The sequence below is a fragment of the Hypanus sabinus genome, chromosome 6 (assembly GCF_030144855.1).
Source record: "Hypanus sabinus isolate sHypSab1 chromosome 6, sHypSab1.hap1, whole genome shotgun sequence".
NCBI classification, from domain to species: Eukaryota; Metazoa; Chordata; class Chondrichthyes; order Myliobatiformes; family Dasyatidae; genus Hypanus; species Hypanus sabinus.
The window spans coordinates 63,502,945-63,530,451 of NC_082711.1; the positions used below are offsets into that span (position 1 = coordinate 63,502,945).

The 27,507-nt window shown below is 41.0% G+C and overlaps 1 protein-coding gene across 1 annotated transcript in view; it reads right to left on the bottom strand.

The window, feature by feature from the left end:
- The window catches only part of LOC132395538 (cytoplasmic dynein 1 light intermediate chain 1-like), a 73,387-nt gene extending 56,189 nt beyond the window's left edge, over positions 1-17,198 (bottom strand). Inside the window, exons 1-4 of the mRNA XM_059972304.1 lie at positions 16,894-17,198; positions 16,729-16,802; positions 8,767-8,883; positions 7,773-8,003 (exon numbers count right to left, since the gene is read on the bottom strand). Coding sequence (XP_059828287.1) covers positions 7,773-8,003; positions 8,767-8,883; positions 16,729-16,802; positions 16,894-17,051 — 580 coding nt within the window. The 5' untranslated portion in view covers positions 17,052-17,198. The remainder of the gene's footprint in view (positions 1-7,772; positions 8,004-8,766; positions 8,884-16,728; positions 16,803-16,893) is intronic.
- Positions 17,199-27,507: the final 10,309 nt, after the last annotated feature.

Genomic DNA, 27,507 nt, shown 5'->3' on the forward strand with positions numbered 1-27,507 from the left:
ACAACTGACATGCACAATAGCAAAAAAATGTTCAACTAGGCAGCATCGGCATTCAGTGGGTCGCTGGTTTATTAAGAATGAGCTACTGACTTCCATTCTGTGTTGATTGTTACAATTTGCAACTGTGTCCTAACTTGAAACACTGACAATGTAAATATGTTGAAGCTCTAAAATGTTTAATTGTAAAGGTTGTGATATTTCTCCATCTAAATAACACTACTGTTTTGTTCTTTCTTCCAAAATGAGCAACTTCACATTTTACCTCATTTATCAACTGGCCTACCCTGTCATTATCTCTTTGAACTACATGCATGTTCCACACAACTTGCATTATCTGCATAATTGACCACTGTACATTTGTTTCTTTTGTCAGATCAGTATATTGCAAAGAGTTATGGTCTCTGAGTACACTTGTCCAAATGCAGACAAATGGGATTAATGTACATAAGAACATAAGAAATAGGAGCAGGAGTAGGCCACCTGGCTCATCGAATCTGCTCCACCATTCAATAAGATCATGGCTGATCTGACCATGGACTCATCTCCACCTACCTGCCTTTTCCCCATAATCCTTAATTCTCCTACTATGCAAAAATCTATCCAACCTTGTCTTAAATATATTTAATGAGGTAGCCTCCACTGCTTCATTTGGCAGAGAATTCCACAGATTCACCACTCTCTGAGAAAAGCAGTTCCTCCTCGTATCCATCCTAAATCTACTCCCCTGAATTGAGGCTACGTTCCATAGTTCTAGACTCACCTACCAGTGGAAACAATTTTCCTGTCTCTATCTTATCTATCCCTTTCATATCTGTACGTGTTTCTATAAGATCTCCTCTCACTCTTCTGAATTCCAGTGAGTATAGTCCCAGGCCGCTCAATTTCTCCTCATTGTCTAATCCCCTCATCTCCAGAATCAACCTGGTGAACCTCCTCTGCACGGCCTCTAAAGCCAGTATATCCTTCCTCGAGAAAGGAGACCAGAACTGCACACAGCACTCCAGGTGCGGCCTCACCAGTACCATGTATAGTTGTAGCGTAATCTTCCTGTTCTTAAATTCAATCCCTCTAGCAATGAAGGCCAACATTCCATTTGCCTTCTTGATAGCCTGCTCCACCTGCAAACCAACCTTTTGTGATTCATGCACAAGCACTCCCAAGTCCTTCTGCACAGCAGCACCTTGCAATTTTTACCATTTAAATAATAATCTACCTTCATTTTTCAATCCGAAGTGTATGACCTCATATTTACCAACATTGTAACTCCATCTGCCAGACCCTTGCCCACTCACTTAACCTATCTATATCTCTCTGCAGATTCTCCTTATCTTCTGCACAATTTGCTTTTCTACTCAATTTAGTATCAGCAGCAAACTTAGATACACTACACTCAGTCCCCTCTTCCAGATTGTTAATGTATATAGTGCGCAGTTGCAGGCCCAGCACTGACCCTGCGGCAAAATGCTCACCACCAATTGCTAACCAGAGTAACACCCATGTATCCCAACTCTCCATTTTCTATTAGTTAACCAATCCTGTATCTGTGCTAATACATCACTTCCAACTCTATGCATCCTTATTTTATGGACAAGTCTTTTATGTGACACCTTATAGAATGCCTTCTGGAAATCCAAACAAATAACGTCCACCTGTTCCCCTCTATCCACTGCACTCATTATATCCTCAAAGAGCTCCAGTAAGTTTGTCAAACAAGACCTGCCTTTGCTGAATTCAATCTGTGTCTGCCTGATGGATGCATTTCTTTCCAGATGCCTTCCTATTTCTTCTAACAATAGCTTCATGCATTTTTCCAACTACAGATGTTAAACTAACTGGTCTATAGTTACCTGCCTTTTGCCTACATCCTTTTTTGAACAGTAGCGTGACATTTGCCATCTTCCAATCCGCCAGGAGTCCAGAGAATTTTGGAAAATTATCATCAAAGTGTCTACTATAACTTCTGCCATTTCTTTCAGTACCCTGGGATGCATTCCATCAGGACCGGAGGAGTTATCTATCTTCAGGCCCACAATTTTGCTCAGCACCATCACTTTGGTGATATTATACCACCCATTTTTATATTTTGTGCTAGTTTATTTTCATAATCTATCTTTCTTTATTGCTTGCTTAGTGGTTCTTTGTTGCTTTTAAAGTTTTCCCAATCTTTCAGTTACCCACTACTCATCGACTTTGTATACACGAGCTTTTAGTTTGATACCTTTTTTTATTTCCTTAGATATCCAAAGTTGTTCCTCCCTACCCTTACTGTCCTTGCTTTGAGTTGGAATATACTTTTGTTGGAGTACCGTGAAAAATCTCTTTGAAAGTCTTCCACTGTTTCTAGTCTACACTAGCCAAGTCCTCCCTCATCCCATTGTAGTCTCCATTATTTAGACATAATCCAGTGGTTTTAGATTGAACTATGTAAAAGGTCGAAAAGATGAGCCTGGACTAAGTGGGTCAAAGAACCCATTTAGACTATATATTAGATATCATTCTATATAATACTCCAACAAACTTTGAATTCGGCTTCAGGCAGCAGTTTCCTTTAACTGCCCAAGATGAATTTTGTCATGACATGGAGACCTGTTCAGTCTCCCAAAAATTTCCAACCCGTCAGTCTGTAGTTCAGTGTATTTCCTCTGTTGAAAATTTCCCCAAGTTTCTCCCTTCCAATTCTTGACTCAGATGGATATCTAGGATCTTATTTGCAACCTTGGTTGGAAAGATGGAAGCAAAATATGCACTTAATTCATCTACATCACTATATTTTCTTTTATTAATTCCTGGGACTCAATTTCCATGGAACTAACACTCACTTTTCTGGCTGACCTTATCTCATTATCACTAAATCACAATTTTCTCTACCCCTCACAATTTCAAGCCAAATGCAATGGTTGAGATCAAGATATGCAGATTTTTGTTGTTGGAATGTTACAGGAACCATTTTGTGACTAGTGTACCAGGGTAGGTTATTTCTTTTAAATGAGCACAGTGGATTCCAGTTAAGTGGGACACATCGGGACCAACACATTTTGTCCCAATTAAATTGTTGCCCCAATTAGACAAAGTTTCACAAAAATATTTAAGGTAATAACAAAAGACAAACTACCATTTAACTAAGTAACAAATTATATATTTAAATAAAATTCAGAACAAGTTAGAACACTACTAATACTACTGCTATAAAACTGTATTAGTTCCTAATAACTATTGATGGAGGAATTTATTCAGTAATGCTGTTGTCTATGAGGTGTCCAGGGAGGGTGATACCTATGGTAAAGAGGCTTATCGTGTCCATCCTGGGGCAGTTCAAGTCAAGTCAAGTCACTTTTATTGTCATTTTGACCATGACTGCTGGTACAGTACACAGTAAAAATGAGACAACGTTTTTCAGGCCCATGGTGTTACATGACAGTACAAAAACTAGACTGAACTACGTAAAAAAAGAACACAGAGAAAGCTACACTAGACTACAGACCTACACTGGACTGCATAAAGTTCACAAAAACAGTGCAGGCATTACAATAAATAATAAACAGGACAATAGGGCAAGGTGTCAGTCCAGGCTTCAGGTATTGAGGAGTCTGATAGCTTGGGGGAAGAAACTGTTACATAGTCTGAACGTGAGAGTCCGAATGCTTCGGAGCCTTTTCCCAGATGGCAGGAGGGAGAAGAGATTGTATGAGGGGTGCATGGGGTCCTTCATAATGCCACTTCCTTTGCGGATGCAGCGTGTAGTGTAAATGTCCGTGATGGCGGGAAGAGAGACCCCAATGATCTTCTCAGCTGACCTCACTATCCGTTGCAGCGTCTTGCGATCCGAGATGGTGCAATTTCCTAAACAGGCAGTGATGCAGCTGCTCAAGATGCTCTCAATACAACCCCTGTAGAATGTGATGACGATGGGGGGGTGGGAGATGAACTTTCCTCAGCATTCGCAGAAAGTAGAGATGCTGCTGGGCTTTCTTTGCAATGGAGCTGGTGTTGAGGGACCTGGTGAGATTCGCCGTCAGGTGCTCTTTATGATCTCTACTGAGGAGCCGTCGATGTTCAGCGGGGAGTGGTCGCTCCGTGCTCTCCTGAAGTCAACAACCATCTCTTTTGTTTTGTTCACATTAAGAGACAGGTTGTTGGCTCTGCACCAGTCTGTTAGCCTGGTTTGTTCCCCTTTGTCCCCTACCAGACAGTCAGTTCTCATCTGTGGCTCCAAGTCGTTGTATGTATGTGACAATGGTCACACCAGTACACCACTTTGACAGGTGGGCTAAACCAGGTGAGGGTCACCGGCAGGGCTCATACCCCCGTGAAACAGGGACACGTCTGTCCTAGCATGTGAAATCAGCTCTGGCGTACTGGCAGATGAGATCAAAGGTGAGATCCAACGACCAAGAAGGCAGCTCTGCAACACTTTGTGGACAGCGAAGGGCATGATAAGCAGTCATGGTTATCCACTATAACATGGAAGACTCAAATTTGTGACAACTACTCATACCACTGGACCAAGACTTCTGAGGTCGACAGAGTAGAACTGTCCAAGTGCAACAGTTTTTCCACTTTAAAAACTTACCAAAACAGGATTCTTTATAATTGTCAACAATGGATAATCTACACACTTTTGATTGACAGTAAGTGAACAAAATTTATGCAGACACCTAGTGCAGATAACGGACTGCCTTCACACAATGCTTTCAACAATTGCATTCTCCAAATCTTCATTTTCATTGCAACATTCAATACCTTCAAATTCTTTGTAGTTCCAAACTTGTTGAAGTAGTGAAATCATTTCATTTTCACTTCTGGCCATTTCAGGCATCTCCCAGTCTGAATGTTTGGAACCACAGTGAGCAAAACAATTCTAATTCTAAACGTCTTACTGCTCATTTTTTCATCAATTATCAGTGATAAAATCACTAGTTTTTGAATACAAACAACTAATACTATAAAATAGTGGCTGACCCAAGCATAATGTAGTGTCTAACGGCCACACAAGTTATTTAGGAGTCAAGTCAAGTCGTCAGCTTTTATTGTCATTTTGACCATAACTGCTGGTACAGTGCATAGTAAAAATGAGACAATGTTTTTCAGGACCATGGTGTTACATGACACAGTACAAAAACTAGACTGAACTACGCAATAAAAAAAATCCACAGAGAAAGCTACACTAGACTACAGACCTACACTGGACTGGATAAAGTGCACAAAAACAGTACCGGCATTACAATAAATAATAAACAGGACAGTAGGGCAAGGTGTCAGTCCAGGCTTCGGGTATTGAGGAGTCTGATAGCTTAGGGGAAGAAACTGTTATATGGTCTGGTTGCGAGAGCCCGAATGCTTCGGAGCCTTTTCCCAGATGGCAGGAGGGAGAAGAGATTGTATGAGGGGTGCGTGGGGTCCTTCATAATGCTGTTTGCTTTGCGGATGCAGCATGTAGTGTAAATGTCCGTAATGGCAGGAAGAGAGACCCCGATGATCTTCTCAGCTGACCAGACTATCCACTGCAGGGTCTTGCGACCCGAGATGGTGCAATTTCCGAACCAGGCAGTGATGCAGCTGCTCAGGATGCTCTCAATACAACCCCTGTAGAATATGATGAGGATGGGGGGCGGGTGGGAGATGGACTTTCCTCAGCCTTCACAGAAAGTAGAGATGCTGCTGGGCTTTCTTTGCAATGGAGCTGGTGTTGAGGGACCAGGTGAGATTCTCCATCAGGTGAACACCAAAAAATTTGGTGCTATTTACGATCTCTACCAAGGAGCCATCGATTTTCAGCAGGGAGTGGTTGCTCCGTGCCCTCCTTAAGTCAACAACCATCTCTTTTGTTTTGTTCACATTTAGAGACAGGTTGTTAGCTCTGCACCAGTCCGTTAGCCGCTGCACTTCCTCTCTGTAAGCTGACTCATCGTTCTTTCTGATGAGACCCACCATGGTCGTGTCATCAGTGAACTTAATGATATGGTTCGAGCTGTGTGTTGCAGCACAGTGAACAGCAGTGGACTGAGCACGCAACCCTGGGGAGCCCCCATGCTCAGTGTAATGGTGTTGGAGATGCTGCTCCCGATCCAGACTGACTGAGCTGTTTGGCAACAGGATCTTGTCCCAACTAAACAGCTAGTCTTCCAAATAAACAAAAGGAATCCTAGCTTACTTTTGTTCTTTAGGAGTTGTCCAGACTGTCATACAAAATAAGACCTATTCACCACTACCCTGTCTTCTACGAGCATGGTAATTTTGATTCCAATCAGTCAAGTCACCATGGATCCCATGCATCTTAATTTTCTGCATGAGCCTACAATGTGGGTCTTTGCTGAATACTTTACTAAAGTACATATAAAACCCATTACTCAACCTTCAATCACCTTTGTTACTTCTCAGAAAATTCATTCAAGTTACTCAGACATCACCTGCCCCGCACAATGCCACAATGACTTTCCCAAATTGGGCCATGTTTCTCCAAATTCATAAATCTGATCTCTAAGAGTCTTCTCCATTAGTTTTCCTACCACTGACATGAGACTCACTCGTGATTAGTCCAAGATCTATTTCTGGAAGCTTGAACACCACAATCCTTTCTTCTTCCTTCATCTTCTATATCGTCTCACAAAAAATAAATGTTGTGCAACTTTGCAAAAAAGCCAAGATAACTCAAAAGCCACAACCTACTTTTAATACAATACTCTCTGTATAATGGAAAACTGTTTTTTTAGGAAGCAAACTTTTTCTTAAGCTTCATACTATTTTTCACCTTAGGAAAGTGATAGCAGATTACAAAGACAATTTTCAGAAATGGCAATGGTCATCTTTGTACCATGTTTATTATTTAGGCGAGGCATATTTAGCACTATTGACCGAAAGGGTTATACTTCATCACTATGACACTTTTCCTGGTTTGATATCCAATATGCATTTTAACATATAAAGACATTCTAAGGCTTTTAGTTTTATTATTGCAGAATACATATAAACAACTTAAGATTTTACAATAAATCAGCATTTTGGAGATCCTGATAACTACTGTGAAGAGGTAGCTCGATTTATGTTCTCTCAAGCTTTTATAAAACACTAATGTAGGCTGCACAAAATAGAATGGATGACAGCTATCAGTTTGACAAAAGGTGTTTTGATCTGTAGTTTGCAATAATGACCATTTGCAAAGAAGTCTCATGTTGAAAATCAATAGACTTGAATTTAAAATACTTAAGAACCTTACTTAATTTCCCCTTTCTGTAAAAGTTAAAGTGCATATTGAACATAGCAAGGTAATGCTCATTGTGGATTGTCAATACTACAGACATTGTACAATAAACCTGGTCTATTTCAATATCACAAATTCAAGGCTAACATCTTCTGGCCCAAAGCTCAATCACACTGTACTGTTATCAAACTAGTTTTTTTTTTGCTAAACTCACAGATATCAATTTATCAATCTTAGTTCCTGAATATTGATACCTTTGATAAATCCTGTCAGACAACAGCAAAATTTATCTCAACTGCAGTAGTTTTTGAAACCCTAGAAATTAACAAAATGTTGTGGTGCCCTGGTTTCCAACTCTAATTCTATGAAAAAAGAATATATCACTTTAAAAATATTGTTAAAAATTCATTCTGCTGCTACAGGCTTTGTGTTAATCATATTCAATACATTTAGAACAAATCTCAATGTGGATTTGTTTCAAATGCTATAAAAAGAGGTGTTGAGTGTGTATAGTTTCAGTAATAAATTTTCACACCCTCTAAATTGATCAACGCCCATTCAGCTCTGTACTTACAAGTTTGTTCCATTTCTTTCATTTCCTCTGGGGGTATTTTCAATTTGTCAAGGTGCTCTTGAACAACATTGGCCCACTTCTGTAATGAATCCATGGCCATCCAAGGCCGAGACATATCCACCACCAGCATAAGTAGAGTATCTTTTACATTTTCAGCAGTAACTGCAAACTTCAGGAGACCCTTATGGTAAGTGTCACCATCCAAGATCCAAACATTGCAGCGAGTGTGATCTGTTAGTATAGAGGAAGAAAATAAAACAATTTACATCAATTTTACATAAAGCTCTCATCACAAAAGCATTCACAATTCAGTCCCGTTAGGTAAGTCTATCAGGAGCTTAAAGTAACCCATAAAAGAAAAACTGATCAGGTCTGTAGTCAGGACCATTAATCCCTAATTCAGATTTTGGGCTAATTGCACTAGATGCTTCTAAACATACCCATCTCCTAAAGTCTACCTGAGATGCTTGGAAAAAACTAACAATAAAATGCCTAAAATTATAGAAAACAAGAGGATGATTTGCTCAGTACCACACACAAAAGTAAACTCAATTTGGCTGGTGGCTGTTAGATGTGGAGGCTACTACAGGGTTCTGTTTTTAAGAACAACTCATAATCTAGATGTCGGCATGAAGAGGGACTGAGTGAAAACAATATGTTGCCAAGAGGCAACATATTTTAATAAGGACTCCAGTGACTACAGGATACATGGCAGACTAAAGATAGTGCTTAAGGCCTGAAGTAGAAGCCATTGTTGAGGGTGTTTTGACTGCAATTCCTTAAAATACAGCAGTCCCATTGATCTGGGTAATGAACGAGCAACTCCGGAGAAAGATGGCCTGATCAGCCGTTATAAATGCTATAAAGTTGATTATTAGTTTCCAGACCCAAATATTTTTATGTTTTCTATAAAGGAGGTAAAATAAAAACACCAAGAGCATCCAAGCACAGAGAACAAATGGAAGGAAAATTTCAAGCATGGAATGGTACCCACCATCAATATCTTCATCATGAACATCCAGGTACAAGAATTCCATTCCTCGTCCTTTCTTGTAGTCCTCCACTCCTTGTAGTTTTGCTATTAAAGTGGTTTTACCAGATCCATCTTCTCCTGGCCAATAAAAAATGGGAGAAAAAAATTAACATATCTGAAAACATCACATCAAAATATAATCAATAACCTTCTCTCTCTTGATCAGAAAAAGGTTACTTGCTCACCAGAAACACACATTGTATTTTTTTTGCGAATAATACATACTAATTGGTATATTACAAAGTTTGTTATACCTGATTTGGAGTTATTAAATAACTAAGTTAATTTACTGGTAACATACAAAGTGCTGGAGGAACTCAGCAGGTCAGGTTGCATCCACAGAGGGAAGTGGACAGTCAGCTTTTCAGGTCACAATCCTTCATCAGTTGACACTTCAAGTCAAAATCCTTCATCAGTTGACACTTCAAGTCAAAATCCTTCATCTATGGAAGAAAATGGGCAGGCGACATTTCTTGACCTGGAAATCCACCTGTTCCATAGAGGCTGCTTAACCTGCTGAGTTCCTCCAGCATTTTGTGTGTTGCTCCAGAGTATCTTGCAATCCCCTGTTTATCTAAACTAACTTAGTAGTTTAGAACTGGTCATTGATAGCACATTTATATTGTAAAAAGAGTTCCTGGAAGCAGTTAAACAAAAAAAAAAACAGCGTCCGGTTGTGGACACATTAGAAATTAAACTGCAATTAAAATTTGTTGGTTATATAAATGCTGAAATCTTTCTGGGTAATTGTGCACAATTGCACCACTGCACCTTCTCAAATATTGGTCAAATATCCATAGGACCTAGCAAGCCCTCTTAATGGGCATTTTACGACCAAGCTGAACAGCAGCCTCCAAATACGGCAATTTCAGACTCTGAAAGCCTTTGTGTCATTGATGGCAGCTGTGATAACCACTTCTTTTTCTGTGGCATTAAGATGCTGGTAGTAGAGCTTCTTTTATAACATCAGTTTATTGTCAGCAGCAAACTAGCAAAATAAACATACTCTGTTAGGATACTTCTGAATTCAAACAAATGTGTATGTGAATACCCTGGTGGGTATCAATATCATTAAGTGCATCCAAATGAAAATATTAGGAGCTGGCTTTCATTCTATCAGAACTCACACTCAAAGAAATAATCCATTCCATGCAAATTAACAACCAAGCTTGACATGATAAATCTTAAGAATTTCTACTAGAACTCTTCTTGCTTTGATCTCTGCTGACCATTGGAATTTTCAGGATGAAAAAGATTTCAACTATTCAATTACTTGCTCACAGTACTGTTCTAATGTACCGTGTTTGGTGATCATGATCATCTTTCAGCGGCTGGTGGGTAAACTGTCCTTGACAGTACTCAACACCTCTTTCTGTAAAAGGATCTTCGTCTTCTTGACAGAAAGACCCCAATCAGTGTGAGTTGGCAGCAACAGCTCAAGCTCCATCACGCTGAGCACTGGTGCCCACCCCCAGGGCTGTGTACTCAGCCTGCAGTTCTTCAAGCTGTTGACTCATAACTACACTGCCAGATGCAAATCAAACTGCATCAATGGTTGGCCTCATCAACAACAATGATGAGTCCGCATTATTCTGATCAATGATGAATTGGCCAAGGCTGTGTGCTCAGCCCTCTGCTCTTCACAATGTTGATGCGTGACTGTGTCGCAGGATCCAGCTCAAACTGAGGCATCAAGTTTGCAGATAAACACAACAGTGGTTGGCCTTATCAAGAACTATGGTAAGACGGAGTATACAGAGGAAGTGGAGCAGCTGGTGGATTGGTATGAGAAGTACAACCTAAGCCTGAAGATGGAAAAGACAAAGGAAATTATTGTGGACTTCAGGACAGTGCAGACAAACCATTCCCCTCTGTGAATACATGGATCCTCCATAGAGAGAATTAAGGGCATCAAGTTCCTGGGAGTTCACAACATGGATGACCTCACCTGGTCCCTTAATATCATCTCCTTGAACAAGAAGGCACAGCAGCACCTCCACTTCCTAAGAAGATTGAAGCAAGCAAGGCATTCCCCTCCCACCCCGCCATCTTAACTGCATTTTACAGGAGCACAATTGAGAGTGTCCTGATAATTGTATCTCCATCTGATATCAGGGCAGTCAAGCATTGGGCCAGAAGTCCCTACAAACCACTGTGAAAACAGCTGAGAAGTTTATAGGGATCTCCCTACCATCCATCTGTGACATTTATCAGGAGCACTGCATACGCGGTCCCTTAGTATTACTGAGGATCCCACCCATCCATTTGGCATCCTCTTTGACTTTCTACCATCAGGCAGGAGACTACAATGCATGAAAACAAGAACAGTCAGGATGAGAAATGATTTCTTCCCCCAGGCTGTTAGGCTTCCAAACTCCCAGTCACGACATATTTGAAGTGTCACTTGTTAATCTGTTCCATACCTCGTTTCTGTATACATTATGTTATATAAATATATGTAGTTAAATGACGAACTTCACTCCATACAGAGGCTTGACAAATCGTGTGAGAACAACAACATGGACAAGACAAAGGAGATGACTGTGGACTTCAGGAAGGCGCAGGTTGATCACTCTCCATTGCACGTCAATGGCTTTGCAGTAGAGTGAAGAGCACCAAGTTCCTTTGTGTGCACATAATGGATGAGCTAATCTAATCCCACAACACCTTCTCATTAGTCAAGAAGGCACTGCAGTGTCTATACTTTCCAAGGAGATTTAGACATGTAAATCTCCCCACTCCCTTTCTACAGGAACACCACTGTGTCTTGTCCGGCTGCATCATTGTGTGGTATGGAAGCTGCAATGCTCTCCAGAGCATAATAAAACTGCCAAGAGGATCACTGGGGTCTCCCTCCTCCCGGGAGCATTGTAGATGAAGGGCCCAAAGCATTGTTGAGGATCATTACCAACCATCCCACTATCATGAGGAAGAAGGAATAGGAGCACCTGGACCGGGACTGCCAGACTCGGTAATAGCTTCTTCCCTCAGTCTGTTAGATTAATGAATACACTGCCACCTCCGAGGCCTTGTCACTCGGACAGCAAACTATTTACTTGTGCTGCACGTTGCATTCACTTTGAACGATATATTTTTAACTTATTTATGGTAATATTTTGTGTTATATGCCGTGTGATATATGTTTTGTGGGTGTATCATGGTCTGTTCATTTGGTTGTATATATGTATAGTTAGATGCCAGTAAACAAACTTGAATGATGTGGTTTCCTCTACACCAGAGAAACCAAATGCCAATTGGCTGATCATTTTACAAAATATCGCCACTTAGTTTGCAAGATCACAACACTACCAATCTTACTAACCCTCCCATTTATATGAGTTTTATAACTAACAGCAGAGGTCCTAGTATAAATGCCTAGCAAGCACCACTACTCACAGACCTCCATTCAAAATAAGTACTATCAACCACTACCTTTTATCTTCTATGATCAAACCAGTTCTGAATTCATCCAGTCAAATTATTGTGGATCCCATGCATCTTAAACTTCTAAGTGAGCCTGCCGTGATGGCTGTGCTGAGAATGACCTAAAAATTAAACAAGTCACTGGCAGGTTGATGTGTCTTTGAATCTGACTGTGAAACTATCAGAATCTGCGAGGGAAGGATACTATCTCAGTATGGACATTGCATCTTTAAATGACATGAGCTCCTGTAGTAAATATATGACATACACTAATGCAAGATTGAGAAATAACTTTACCTAAAGAATGGCAAGAATGTAGACCTTGCTGCCACAGAGGTGGCTCAGAAAAAAATAGTGCATTAAAACCATAAAAAGGAGCAGAATTAGGCCATTCGGCCCATTGAGTCTTATTCTATCATGGTGGGTTTCTATCCTTCTCAACCCCACTCTTCAGCCTTCTCCCTCTAACTGCTGACATGCTTACTAGTCAAGAACTGATCAACCTCTGCATTAAATATACCCAATAATAGCATTTACAGCCATCTATGGCAGTGAATTCCATAGATTCACCAACCTCTGGCTAAAGAAATTCCTTCTAATCTCTGTTCTAAAGGGACACCCTTGCATTCTGAGACTGTGCCCTCTGGTCCTGGACACCCCCACCCCCACATCCTCTCTATCTAGGCCTTGCAATATTTGACGGGCTTCAGTAAGATCACCCCCCCCCCCCCCCCGTTCTTCTAAACTTTAGCGAATTCAGGCCCAGAGGCATTAAACACTCTTCATACATTAACCCTTTCATTCTTGCAAATTTCCCTTGGACCTCTCCAATGCCAATGCATCTTTTCTTAGATATGGGTCCCAAAACTGCTCACAATACTCCAAATGCAGTCTGACCAATGCCTTATAAAGCTTCAGCATTACATCCTTGCTTTCATATTCTAGTCCTCTTGAAATGAATGCCAACATTGCATTTGCCTTCCTCACCACTGACTCAACCTACAAGTTAACCTTTAGGGAATCCTGCACGTGGACTTCCAAGTCCCTTTGCACCTCTGATTTCTGAATTTGCTTCTGGTTTAGAAAATAGTCCACACCTTTATTCCTCCTACCAAAGTGCATAACCATTTACGTAGTTTTCTCACAGTATTCCATCTGCCACTTCTTTGCCTATTCTCCTAATCCATGTCCTCCTACAGACTCTCTGCTTCCTCAATACTATCAACTCCTCCACCTTTCTTTGTATTGTCCACAAACTTGGCCACAAGGCCATCAATTTTATCATCCAGATCACCGACAAAGAACATGAAAAGAAGCGGCCAACATTGGCAGCCAATCAGAGAAGGCCCACTTTATTCCCACTCTTTGCCTTCTGCCAGTCAGCCAATTTTCTATACTTGCTAGTATCTTTCTACCATGGGCTCTTATCTTGTTAAGCAGCCTTAAATGCAGCACCTTGTCAAAAGCCTTCTGATAATCCAAGTAAACATCCTCTGTCTCTCTTTTGTCTATCCTGTTTGTTATTTTCTCAAAGATTTGTCAGGCAAGATCTCTCCTTAATACACCCTGCTGATTTTGCCTATTTTGTTATATTCCAGGTACCCCAAAACTTCGTCCTTAATATCAGACATCTTCCCAACCACAGAAGTTGCTGTAACTGGCTTCTGATTTCATGCCTTTTGCTTCCCCTGTCTTAAAGAGTGGTGTGACATTTGTAATTTTCCAGTGCTCTGGAACCATTTCTAGCGGTTCTTGAAAGATCACTCTAATGTCTCTATACTCTCTTCAGCTACCTTTTTCAGAACCCTGCAGTATAATTCATCAGGCCCAGGAGACTCACTTACCTTCAGACATTTCAGTTTCCCAAGCACCTTCTCCTTATTAATTGTGAATACACTTACTTCTGCCCCGACACTCTCCAATTCCTGGCCTACTGCTGGCATTTTCCACAGTGAAAACTGTTGCAAAACACTTATAGAGTTTGTCTGCCATTTCTTTGTCCCCTGCCCCCCAGCCACTACTACCTCTCCAGCATCATTTTCCAGTGGTTTGCATAGCCACTCTTGCCTCTCCTTTTACTCCTTATATAACTCTGAAAATAACTCATATTATTGACTAGCATACCTTCATTTTTTTTTATCTTTTCTCCCCTTTTTGTTTTTAGTTGCTTTTTTGTTTTTTAAACTTCCAATCCTCTAGCTTTTCACTAATTTTTGTGATAACGGATAGCAATTTCATTCAATGGGAGACAGAACAATCAGAAGTAAGAGGGAAACCAATTATTGATAAGCATGGAAGAGAGTCAAGTCAAGCTCAGAAGAGGCAGGGGCTGAATGGTTTATTTCTGTGTTATATATCCTAGGCAATTCCAATTCAGTTCATCATGAATGCATAGTAAAATGGAACATAAGAATGTCCATCATGAAAACAAGTACGTCAATGTCATACTCAGTGGTTATGTTAATATATGCAGGTTCATTAAAACAGATGAATGCATTTGCTGCACTGTTTGCTGGGAATCCTTGATATTGACAGAATACTTCTCACCTACAACCCATAATAAACTTGATCTAATGCAAAGCTCTGCTGTACAATATTTTAGAACATGTACAAGTTCTCAAATGCACCAATGTATTCAGGAACTCCTTGTTTTCTGATATGCAATGGCACAAAGTCCAAGCACACTTATTAAAATTTACACTTCCAAATCCATAATAAGCACTGTCAATATCAATATCTCCTTGAGATACTGGACAAGACTTTTACAGTTTAGATATAACAACTGCTTTTAAGAAGTGAGCCTCTGACATGTGCTCTTCTTCAATTCTTGACTTTTCACTTAATTGGTTCAGTATTACCTTGCTATTGGTAGACTTCTTTAAGATGCTTCACCTCTCTACCACTCACTTCTTAAAAGTAGTTGTTTTTACCCAACTTTCAAACACCTATCTCAATATCTGACAATGGCTTGATGCCAAATTGTTTCCCTTCTATGAGCACCTTAGCACATTTTATTGTTCAGTTGCTACATTTTCCAGTTCTACCCCTTCACTCAATTTTAATTGCATTTTAATGAATCCCCGATGAGAAGAAAAACAATGTAATCACTGGATTCTGTTCTGCGATTGACTGAGAATTGCAGATATTATAGGGTCATCTTTAAAATCATCTACACAATTAAAAATGCCTATGTTAATTTGTTGGTGACGATGTAGATAGAAGTTCAAGTTCCTAATGCACATTCCAACAAAAACACACTTTATCAACAGAAATAAGTGAATAAGAAATAGATGGCTATAGAACAAAATATACATTAAAAAATTGAGATATTCAAATTAGCAAAAAAATAATTCATTCTATAAAAATGGCTTATTTAACAAAAAGGTTCAGCTGAGAGGACGTCATTTCTTTCAACAAGCTAAGAAGGAGCAACATCTAGAGCGGTTATGAAGATGGGGAATTAGGCTGGAAAAATATTTGAAAGAAATTTTTTAAATTGTTAAAGAGTTTAGACCTGGTGAATCAAAAGGAATGCACAACAGTTGTAAGGGGCAAAAGAATAAAAGGCCACATAGTTTAAATCACTCGTAAAAGGATCCTAACGGGAAAGTTTCAGAATGATCTTCCTGAAGAGTACTAATTACAACAATTACACCGATAAGAGAATTGGATATATAAAAGAAATAAAAGTGAGGGGAATGGAAGAAACAAAATACTGCGATTTATTAGATTATAATAAAAGATGCAGCAATGACTCAATCGAACATGTTATATTCTATACTCAGCACGTCATTTGAATAATTTTTGAAAGCACACTTTCAAAATAACGTTAAGACTGCAGTTTCCCTTTTTTTGCGTAGTTCCTTCCGCCCAAGCACAAAACACACCTCGCAGAGGCTTGAACGAACAGGCGGGGAGACCGTTTAGAAGTAGATCAAACGTCCAAAACAAAAATCATATTTCTACAAATATTTTGATTCACACCCGAGGGCTTCAATACCTAAAATAACGTTAACTTATTTGAACCCGCAAGATATAGCGAAAACAAAGATGTGATTTATTCCATAAAGGGTTTCTTTGGTCACCAAAATAATAAAACAAAAGCCACAAGCCTGTCAAAACCGAAAAGGTGCCACGGACTCCAGGCTCCTCAGGCTGGTTGCCATGGAGACGTCGAGCCTGCAGCCGCCGACAGGAACGGGCTGAATCCTCGTCGCCGCTCCCCTCCGGCCAGGGTCATTATATCAGGAGAGGAGTGGAACCACCCTCGGAGCGTCGGTACATCGCGGCGCAACGACCACTCCCCAATACCCGACTGAGGTGGCAGCGCCGCTGGGGCCCACAAAACTCCGGTGACCGGGAAGAGCAGATGGGGGAAGTTAAGGCCCAGCGGTGGGGAAGGGTCGGTCTCCCTCTCTCCCCAGGGGAGTCACCGCTGACAAAGGGCCGTGAGAAGCAGAGCGAGAAGCGGGAGGAGGGGCGAAGGGACTGTGCACTCACCCGTCACCAGCACGGCTTTCCCCGATGGCAACTTGGAGCGAGAGCGGGTGGATACCTCACTCAGGATGGAGGACCTACAAGACAAGAGGCGGGTCAGTACGGCCAGGACAGAGCGGGGCTCGGGGGGCACAGAGAGCGGGCCGGGCACGGCCATCAGCGCCTTACCACAAGTTATTCTCTTCCTCCTCCTCCTCTCCCTCACCGGCTGGCCCTCGCCGTTTCCGCTGCTGCTCTCCCTCTCCGGTGCCCGCACATTTGCCCTGTGTCACTGCCGGCAGATTAGCGGCTCGTCTCCGGGACTTGCTGGCCTCGATCGGCGCCATCTTCACGCACTGAGAGAAAGGGGGAGAGACGGCGGCAGGAGGAGCCGGCAGACAGGGCGGGGTCAGGCCGCCCCAGCTCTAGATAAAGGAGATACCCCTGGGATAGAGGAGTCCGCACACAAGATTCCTGTTCCTGCCTGGGAGGTGCCGTGAAGATTACAGTGATCGAGGTTTATACTCCAAGGAGAACACACATTGTTCTTTACTGACGGTGCCTCAGTTTCAGTTCAAGTGGTGCTGAAAGACTGGCCCGTGCCTTTGTTACCGACAGACTTGTCTGTTTCACCGCAATTTGGAAGATTCCCTCACTCTGCTGTCATCCAAAAATGCTCACTGACACAAAGCCCCCTTCACTCATTACCTACTTCCTTGCTGATCAACATTGCCTCGGACGTTTCAGGAATATTTCAATTTTACCCTGAAGTAATTATGAATCTCCTCCAGTCTCCACTGTTTCAGTGATTTCTGAGATTTTGGCCGTCTGAGTACAGTATCCAATAATTTAATTGCTCTTCCATTTGTGGTTTTGATAACAAAGACTTATTCTTTGACATTGGGTCCTCAATTCTCAGTCTTTCTTTCCTCCTCAAAGGCTTTGGTTCTTTGTCTTGGGGGCTGTATGTAAATGGTTTGGTCAGGGATCAAAAGTAACATTTTTCCAAGTTTGGCGTTGGACAGGAATGTGAGTACTGATCAATCAGAAGGTAAAAATACTTTATAGGCTGTAGATAAATTGGGATTATTTAGGATAATGAGGAAAAATCTCTTCACTTTGAAAATGATGAAGCTTTGGAATACTCTGCCCCAGGAACTGTGGAGGCTTAATCAAAACTGACCAATAACTTTCTGGATATCGGGCAGTAGGCTTAAGGAGTTGAGTGGTCTACTCTGGTATCCGTTTCTTATGTTCTTGTTGTAATGTCGTTTGATGGGAAACTATTTGTTTGTGCTTCTGAGAAGCACCTTAAATTCTTACAAAATTAAAACAAAATGTAATCTCATGTTTCCTTTTGGGATTCATGCATTACTGAGCAGTAGTGTTTAAAAACAGCTCTTTCTGATCTGCTAAGTGATAGAATGCAGACACATGCTCTTTGGCCCACCATACTCATCTATATTACATCCATAGAACATAGTTATGTGTACAGCACAGTACGGTCCCTTCGGCCCACAATGTTGTGCCGACCTTTAAACCCTGCCTCCCATATATTCCCCCACCTTAAATTCCTCCATATACCTGTCTAGCAGTCTCTTAAATTTCACTAGTGTATCTGCCTCCACCACAGACTCAGGCAATGCATTCCACGCACCAACCACTCTCTGAGTAAAAAACCTTCCTCTAATATTCCCATTGAACTTCCCACCCCTTACCTTAAAGCTATGTCCTCTTGTATTGAGCAGTGGTGCCTTGGGGAAGAGGCGCTGGCTGTCCATTCTATCTATTCCTCTTAATATCTTGTATACCTCTATTATGTCTCCTCTCATCCTCCTTCTCTCCAAAGAATAAAGCCCTAGCTCCCTTAATCTCTGATCATATTGCATACTCTCTAAACCAGGCAGCATCCCGGTAAATCTCCTCTGTACCCTTTCCGATGCTTCCACATCCTTCCTATACTAATTTTAGAATATATGGTCCATATGTTAAGAATGGGGACAAATCAACAAATAAATGTAAGCAGAACTAGGACTGTGAGCATTTATTACCTATGTTCAGAGTATATACTTTGGGCAGTTCTATCCATGATTCTAAATTAAATTAAATTCTAAATTAGCTAGTTTTACTTCGATTTGTACTTCAAGGAGCGCGAAGTGCAGAAACAAATATCACTGTGATGATTGTACACTCTAGTATCAATTGTTTGGTGACAGTAAAGTAAAGTAAAACTGGATATGTTCAATAGCACGGTATAACAGAGGGTAAAGCATCAAAGTCTACAGGGTAGGTTGCAAATAAAAGGTATCATACTCAGTGGTAGAGGTTCACTACCCAAAGGGTGGTTTTAAGTAATGCAGTAAAAGATGATTGGGTAAAGTCAGTTTTAGTCAGTCTTTTGAATTTCTTCACATTCTTTGTGTGATACGGTAGGGAGAACTCCACGTAACTGATGTTTTATACCACTCCAATAAGTTGTTGAGCAACCTAACATGCCATTAGCTATTTTTGCCACTTTATCTACATGTTGCAGTACCTTAGGAATTGACTGTCATTTTTTTTACTCTTAACATTAACATCCTGCCACTTTATACATATTCCCTTACCAAGTTTGAATGCATTTCCCAAATTTATTACCCGATACTGTTCTTGACGAGACTCCCTGTGGCTCATTTCTGTCCATGTCTAATCCATTAATATATCTTCTAGTTGGCTGGATGGGAAGCAGGCTAGAGGGAGTTGTTAATACCTATTGGTGCTACTGCCCACTCTTACTCCAGAACTTGGTGAGGGATACAATGCTGTTAATACCTTTCATTATCAAGAGAAGTGGTTCAGCTGTGTGCTTTATAGATTCTTATCCTTTGGCACTTGGGTGTTTGTACCAGTTCTATCACTTCTACCACTTGGTGTTCTATCATTGTAATTTTGAATGTCATCCAGGTTTTGCTTACACTTATGAAGGTTATTGATGAAATGGGTTCCCTTAAAACACTGTTCTGAGTTGCTACAGCAGCAATATCACTTTTTCAACAACTGCAAATATTTTATTATATGGATAGATTTTGTAATATATTATGTGAGTATTCGTAGGTCAGAGTGCATATGACGTCAGAACGCGGGGTTTTGTAAAATGGAAGTCTGGTGAATGAACATGTGTGTTTAATACTGCGATGTCCGAATCACATTAACGCTACATGGTGTCAGAAGAAGGCGGAAAGGAAAGGAAGAGAAGACACATAAAAAGATGTCACAGTTACAGCCACTGTTGAGTTTAAGCCTACGAGGTAATATTGCTGAGAGTTGGAAGGTATGGCTCCAGCAGTTTGAGCTGTTTTGCACCACTAGTGGCATAGATGACAAGACGGAGAAAGTGCAATGTGCTATGTTTCTGCATGTGGCTGGAGCAGAGGCAATAACGGTTTGCAACACGTTTGTCTTCCAAGAGGGTGAGCGAGATAAAATTGAAGTGTTGAAGAAAAAGTTTCAAGATTACTGCGAACCGAGAAAAAACCTACCGTACATTCGATACATTTTTTACAAGGGCTCAAGGACCAACGGAGACTATAGATGCCTACGTAACAGATTTGAAGAACAAGGCAAAAAACTGTGAGTTCGGACAACTGCACGATTCTTTAATACGCGACAGGATTGTATGCGGCATACGAGATGATCATGAGAGAGGCGGAGCTTACATTGGAAAAAGGGCTTGATATATGCTGTGCTAGTGAGATCACGTTCAGTCAGGTTAAAATGCTTAATGAAGAGACTGAAGTATACAAAATAAAAGCTGTGAAAACTGACAAGAGTAGGACAAAGCCAGCTCCACAGGATAATCAAAAGGAAGTTATTTGCAACAGATGTGGTTATAAACATGGATACAGAAAATGTCCAGCCTTTGGTAAGACATGCAAATTATGCAGAAAGAAAAATCACTTTGCAAAGGTGTGCAAATCGCAGGAGCAAGCAAGGAAAATGCATGCTGTGGAACAGAGTGAGTGCAACAGTGACATGTTCATTGGAACAATTGAAGTGGAACAGGAGATATGCATCAAGAATATTGATATTGCAGAGATGGATGTTGAAGATGAATGGACTCAAGATCTGATAATAAACAGGAGGAATGTGACATTTAGGCTTGACACTGGGGTGAAGTGCAATGTAATGTCAGCAGAAACATTCAACTCACTGGACATCAGAGGAAAACTTGGAAAATCCACCTGCAAGCTTGTTGGATATTTTGGCCACAAGACAGCATCATTGGGCAGGAAAACACTCACCTGTGTGTATAATGGACAGAAACACAAGATAGAGTGTGAGATTGTGCAACAGCATGTTTCAGCAATACTAGGCAGAGCAACATGCATAGATCTAGACCTGGTGAAGTGAATCTATGGTGTTGAGAAAGGAAATGACTTTCTCAAAGACTTTGCTGACTTGTTTTCTGGACTAGGATATTTACCAGGGAAACACCATATCCAGATTGATCCAACTGTTGCACCAGTCGTGCATGCTCCGAGGAAGGTTCCAGTAGCTCTCAGGGATCGAGTAGTGGAGGAGCTACACAGAATGGAACAGATGGGAGTCATAACGAGAGAAATAGAACCGACCAACTGGGTGAATAGTATGGTGACAGTGGTTACAGAGAAAAAGATTAGGATTTGCATGGATCCACAAGATCTCAACGGAGCCATCAAAAGAGAGCACTATCCGTTGCTCACGGTTGAAGAGGTTGTCTCCTGCATGCCTAATGCGAAATACTTTTCAGTATTGGATGCAAATCAAGGTTTCTGGCAGATCAAGCAGAATGAAGAAAGTTCCAAATTATGCACTTTCAACACGCCCAAAGGGAGATATCGTTTCCTGCGTCTACCCTTTGGGATTTCTTCTGCATCAGAGGTATTCCAGAGGTCAGTGGCACAAATGATTGAAGGCCTGGATGGAGTGGTCAGTATCATTGATGATTTGCTGATATGGGGTGACACCATTGAGGAGCATGATCAGAGATTGAGGAAGCTTCTGGAGAGAGCATGTGAGTACAACCTAAAACTGAACAGAAGTAAATGTAGAATCAGAACTACAGAGATCAAATACATAGGTCACGTACTCAGCGCTGATGGGCTAAAACCAGATAATGAAAAAGGTCAGGGCTGTGGTACAGCTACCCAGCACCTGAAGACAAGCAAGGACTTTTGAGGTTCACGGGCATGATACAGTATCTTGCCAAGTTCATTCCCAACTTATCGGAGGTCAGTGCTCCACTTCGAAAGCTACTAGATAGCAACACTAAATGGTATTGGGAAGATGAACAAAAGAAAAGTTTTGACACATTGAAGCAGTTGGTTACCAATGCACCAGCACTCAAGTCCTATGATGTCAATAAACCAGTGACGATGGCTGTGGATGCCAGTTTGGAGGGAATAGGAGCTGTTATACTGCAGGATGGGAGGCCTGTGGCATATGGATCACGTGCACTTACAGACTGTCAACGCCGATATGCTCAAATCGAGAAGGAATTACTTGCCATAGTTTATGGGTGTGAGAAGTTCCACCAGTATGTATATGGCAAAGAAATCCAGGTTGAGAGTGATCACAAACCACTTGACAGCATCTTCAAAAAGCCACTCCACCAAGCTCCTATGAGGCTGCAAAGGATGCTTCTCAGCCTACAGAGGTACACTCTCACAGTCACCTATAAGCCAGGAACAGAACTGCACTTCGCTGATGCTTTGAGCCGTGCTTACCTCAAAGAGCAAAAGGAAGAGTTGCTAGGAAGAGAGCTGGAGGTCAACTGGGTTACACCTCAGCTACCTATTTCTCAGGAGAAGTTCAAGGAGATGTTCAGGAAAGCGACTGCAGATGATCCTGAAATGCAAATGCTAAGAGACATTACAATGAATGGATGGCCAACAGAAAGAAAAGATGTTCCAAAAGAAATACACAAGTACTGGACATTTATAGAGGAAATTAACTATGCATCAGGACTAATGTTCAAAGCGGCAAAACTCATCGTACCAAATCAAATGAGACAAGAAATGCTCAACAGAATTCATGAGTCACGCCTGGGGATAGTGAAATGTAAAGAAAGAGCAAGGGACATTCTCTATTGGCCAGGTATGTCAACTCAGATAGAGGACATTGTGTCTCAGTGTGCTGTTTGTAATGAAAATAAAAACAGCAATCCAAGAGAGCCTTTGCTTCCCCATCCACTACCAGGAAGACCATGGGAGAAGCTTGGCACAGATCTCTTTCACTACAATGGTGCAGAATATCTGCTTTGTGTGGACTACTATCCAAAATATCCGGAAATCACCAAGTTAAGTGACACGTCCAGTCAAGGTGTCATTACTGCAATGAAGTCAACATTTGCAAAACATGGTATTCCAGATATTGTTGTCAGTGACAATGGTCCACAATATGCAAGTGGTGAGTTTAGAGAGTTTTCAGAAAGCTGGGAATTTCAACATGTTACTTCCAGTCCTGGGCACGCTCAGTCCAATGGACAGAGAGAACTGTACAAACTGTGAAGAACATACTCAAGAAGGCACAAAGTAGCAACGGTGACCCGTACATTGCTCCGCCTGAATACCGCAACACACCGATTGAGGGTGTGGAGTTCTCTCCTGCACAGCTGTTGATGGGACATCGTCTGAAGTCCAAGCTGCCAACATCCACAACTCTACTGACTCCTGAAAGTAATGCTCAAGTCCATGACAAGCTGAAGTTCAGGCAAATAAAGCAAAAGAACTACTATGACAGACATACAAGACAGTTACCAGATCTGCATATAGGTGAAAATGTCAGAATACAGAGAGGAGACACTTGGCAGCCAGCTGTGGTTGTGAACAGGCATCAGCAACCAAGATCCTTCATAGTTCGTACGCCGGATGGAAGAGTCTACAGGAGGAATTGTTCTGGTAATTCACAGTATTGTAAAAAAAAACTTGAGAAGGGGGATGTAATGTATTATGAGAGTATTTGTAGGTCAGAGTGTGTATGATGCCAGAACGTGGGGTTTTGTAAAATGGAAGTCTGGTGAATGAACGTGTGTGTTTAATACTGCGGTGTCCGAGTCACATTAACGCTACAGATTTGACCTCAGTCAGTGGAATGTTTTTCCAGCAATTTCCTGTGATTGCAGTTTAACTAGCTCTTCTTGATTCTACATATCAGTAAATGCCATACAAATTTCAAGATCAGCCCTCTCAGTTCACTTCTGGATTCATGGTTGAGTAGTCATCAGTTTAAATTGTTCTCAGTTTAAAATATGTGTGCTTTTTGGTTATGTGCCTATTGCTGCTGAACTCTGGAGCCCCTGATGTTAACGAGTAATAAATTCCAGCAAGTTGGTAATGCTTCATGTGATTTTGTTTCCAAAATCTGTTTCAGTTAAGTGTGTTCCTTCTTCTATAGAAGAAATGTTATATACCTTGGTCAAATCAAATGTATGATCCCATTCCAGTCAAAGTAAAAGGATTTATTCCATACTTTCTGCAATGATATTATTTTATGTTTTTGTCCTGCTTCTAAAAGAGGAAAAATCCATCCAGATCATTTTCTTTTCAACACTTTTATTGTTTTCCTTTTTCTAAAAGTACTTTTAATCATTTGTAAGTTTAAAAAAAAATTGTTTTACCCTTTTTTGTTTCTTTTCCATTGTGACGGGTCCTGGAAAGGTGTAGCAGCTTCATCAGTGGAAGTGAACTGTATTTGCAAGAATAAGCGTCATAAAAACCAGTCCTGTGAGGCTGGGTAACAGCGTCTTCCCCTAGGCTGTTAGATTTCTTAACACCCTGCTGCCTCTCAGCACATATGTACACTCTGTGTGAATATCCTGCCATCCCCCACCTCCTCATTCTGCAACTCATGGACAACTCTCATCTTGCACTGGTCACTTCTCATCTTTTATTGCTGCTGTTTCACATACTTTTACTTCTGCCCATTTTATTATAATAGTGTCAGTAACATCATACTGCCTTACATAAACATACACATTGCACTTTATATCAACCTGTCATTCTTCAGGCCATACCACTCAGAGACTTGTGTTAATATTATTTTGTGACTGGATCGTAACTATGTGTATTGTGCGTGGCTGTACAACATGTACTGAGTTTTGCTGCTTGGCCTAGAGAGGAACGATGCTTTGCTTAGCTGTATACATGTGTATGGTTGAATGACAATAAATGTGAACTTGAACAGTGTGGCTTTTCCACTTCAAAAGCTGACAGAATAGTAACTTTAAATACTGACAGATAAAATCAATTTATTCTTTTATTAAGTATTTTGTTTTAACGTAAGACTTACAACATAACAGTATTAAAATATTCAGTTAATTCATTTTCACACCATTCCTTTCCTTGTTTAATTTAATTTGAACATTATTTAAATGGTGAACTATTTAAATAGTTTGATGCATTTAATTTTAATATGTTCTAAATAGTTGCAAAATTGATTTTTCATTGGAAGTGAGAGTCCATGTTTGTAAAATTATATCTTCTGGATAATTAAAGGCATGTGCTGCCATGCTTGGTGTTAAGAGTCTTATGGTGGCAGGAAGCAATCAGACTATTTTTGCAGAACATAGAATGTGGATCCTAGAACTGAGAACAGGAACTTGCCCTTTGGCTCACAGTGTTTGTGTCAAACATAATGCTAAATTAAACTAAATCTTTTCTGCCTGCACATGATCCATATCTCTCCACTCCCTGCATTTCATGTGTCTGCCTAAAATGGCACTATCATATCTGCTTTCTTCACTAACCATGGCAGCCTGTTTTAGGCACCTATCACTTTCAGTGTTAATAAAAAAAACTCCCGCACAACCTCCCCACCCCCACCTTAAATGCATGTCCTCTGGTATATGTCAATTGTATCCTGGTAAAAAGATTCTGACTGTTGATTATACCGGTATAATTTTATAAACTCTATCAGATCTCCCCCCATCTCATATGTGCCAGAGAAAATAACCTAAGTTTGTCCAATCTCCCCTTAAGGGTCATATCTTCTAAACCTGGTAACATTCTGTACCTTTTGTAAAGACAAAACGTCTTTCCTGTAATGGGGCAAATGGTGCGGCATAAACAACTTTTACAAAGTTGCAACATAATACATATGAGCAGAACTAGGCCATTTATACCATGAAGTCATAGCTGATCCTTCTTTTTCCCTCCTCAGTTCCACTCCCTGGCCTTCTCTATAATCTTCGATGCCATGACCAATCAAGAACCTACCAAGTTCGACCTTAAGTACTCCCAATGAGTTGGCCTCTACAGCTGCCTGCAGTAACAAATTCCACAAATTCACCACCCTCTGGCTAAAGGTAATTCCCCACATCTCTGTTATAAATGGACACCCCTCTATCCCAAGGCCGTGCCCTCTTGTCTTAGACTCACCTACCATGAGAAACACTCTTTCCACATCTACTCTGTTTAGGCCTTTCAACATTCAAAAGGTTTCAATGAGATCCACCCTCCCCCTCATCCTTCTAAATTCCAGCGAGTACAGGCCCTGAACCATCAAATGTTCCTCATATGATAACCCTTTCATTCCCAGAATCATCCTTCTGAACCTCCTCTGGACCCTCACCAATGCCAGCACATCTTTTCTTAGATGAGGAGCCCAAAGCTGTTCACAATACTCAAGGTGAGGCCTCACCAGTGCCTTATAAAGCATCAGCATTACATCCCTGCTTTTGTATTCTAGACCACTTGAAATGGATGCTAACATTGCAGTTGCCTTTCTCACCACCGACTCAGTTAACCTCTAGGGTGTTCTGCACAACGACTCCCAAATCCCTTTGCATTTCAGATTTTTGGATTTCCTGTTTAGAAAATAGTCTTTACATTTATTTCTTTTACCAAAGTGCATGACCATACATTCTCCAACATTGTATTTCATTTGCCACTCACTTGCCCATTCTCCTAATCTGCCTAAGCCCTTCTGCAACCTTCCTGTTTCCTCAACACTACCTGCCCCTCCACCAATCTTCATAACATCTGCAAACTTGGCAACAAATCCATCTATTCCATTATCTAAATCATTGATATACAGCATAAAAAGAAGCAGTCCCAACACTGACCCCTGTGGAACAACACTAGTCACTGATAGCCAACCAGAAAAGGATTGTTTTATTCCCACACGCTGCCTCCTACCAATCAGCTAATGCTCTAACCATGCTAGTAACTTTCCTGTAATACCATGGGCTCTTAACTTATTAAGCAGCTTCATTTTGGCACCTAGTCAAAGGCCTTCTGAAAATCCAAATATACAACATCCACTGCATCCTCTTTATCTATCCTACTTGTGATTTCCTCAAAGAATTTAAACAGGTTAGTCAGGCAAGATTTTCCCTTAAGGAAACCATACTTACTGACTATGTCCTATCTTGTCCTGTGTCACCAAGTACTCCATAAAAGTTGACTCCAACATGTATACAGCCACTGAGGTTAGGCTAACTGCTCTATAGTTTCCTTTCTGCTGCCTCCCTTCTTTCTTAAAAGGTGGAGTGACATTTGCAATTTTCTGGTCCTCCGAAACCATCTCAGAGTTCAATGATTCTTGAAAGATCTTCCACAATCTCTACTGCTAACTCTTTCAGAACACTAGAGTGCAGTTCATCTGATCCAGATGACTTATGTACCTTTAGGTCTTCCAGCTTTTTCAGCACCTTCTCCCTTATAACAGTAACTGCTCTAATTTCTCTTTCCTCATACCCTTCAACACCTGGCACGCTGCTGGTGTTTTCCACAATGAAAGCTGATGCAAAATACTCATTTAGTTCATCAGCCATATCCGTATCCC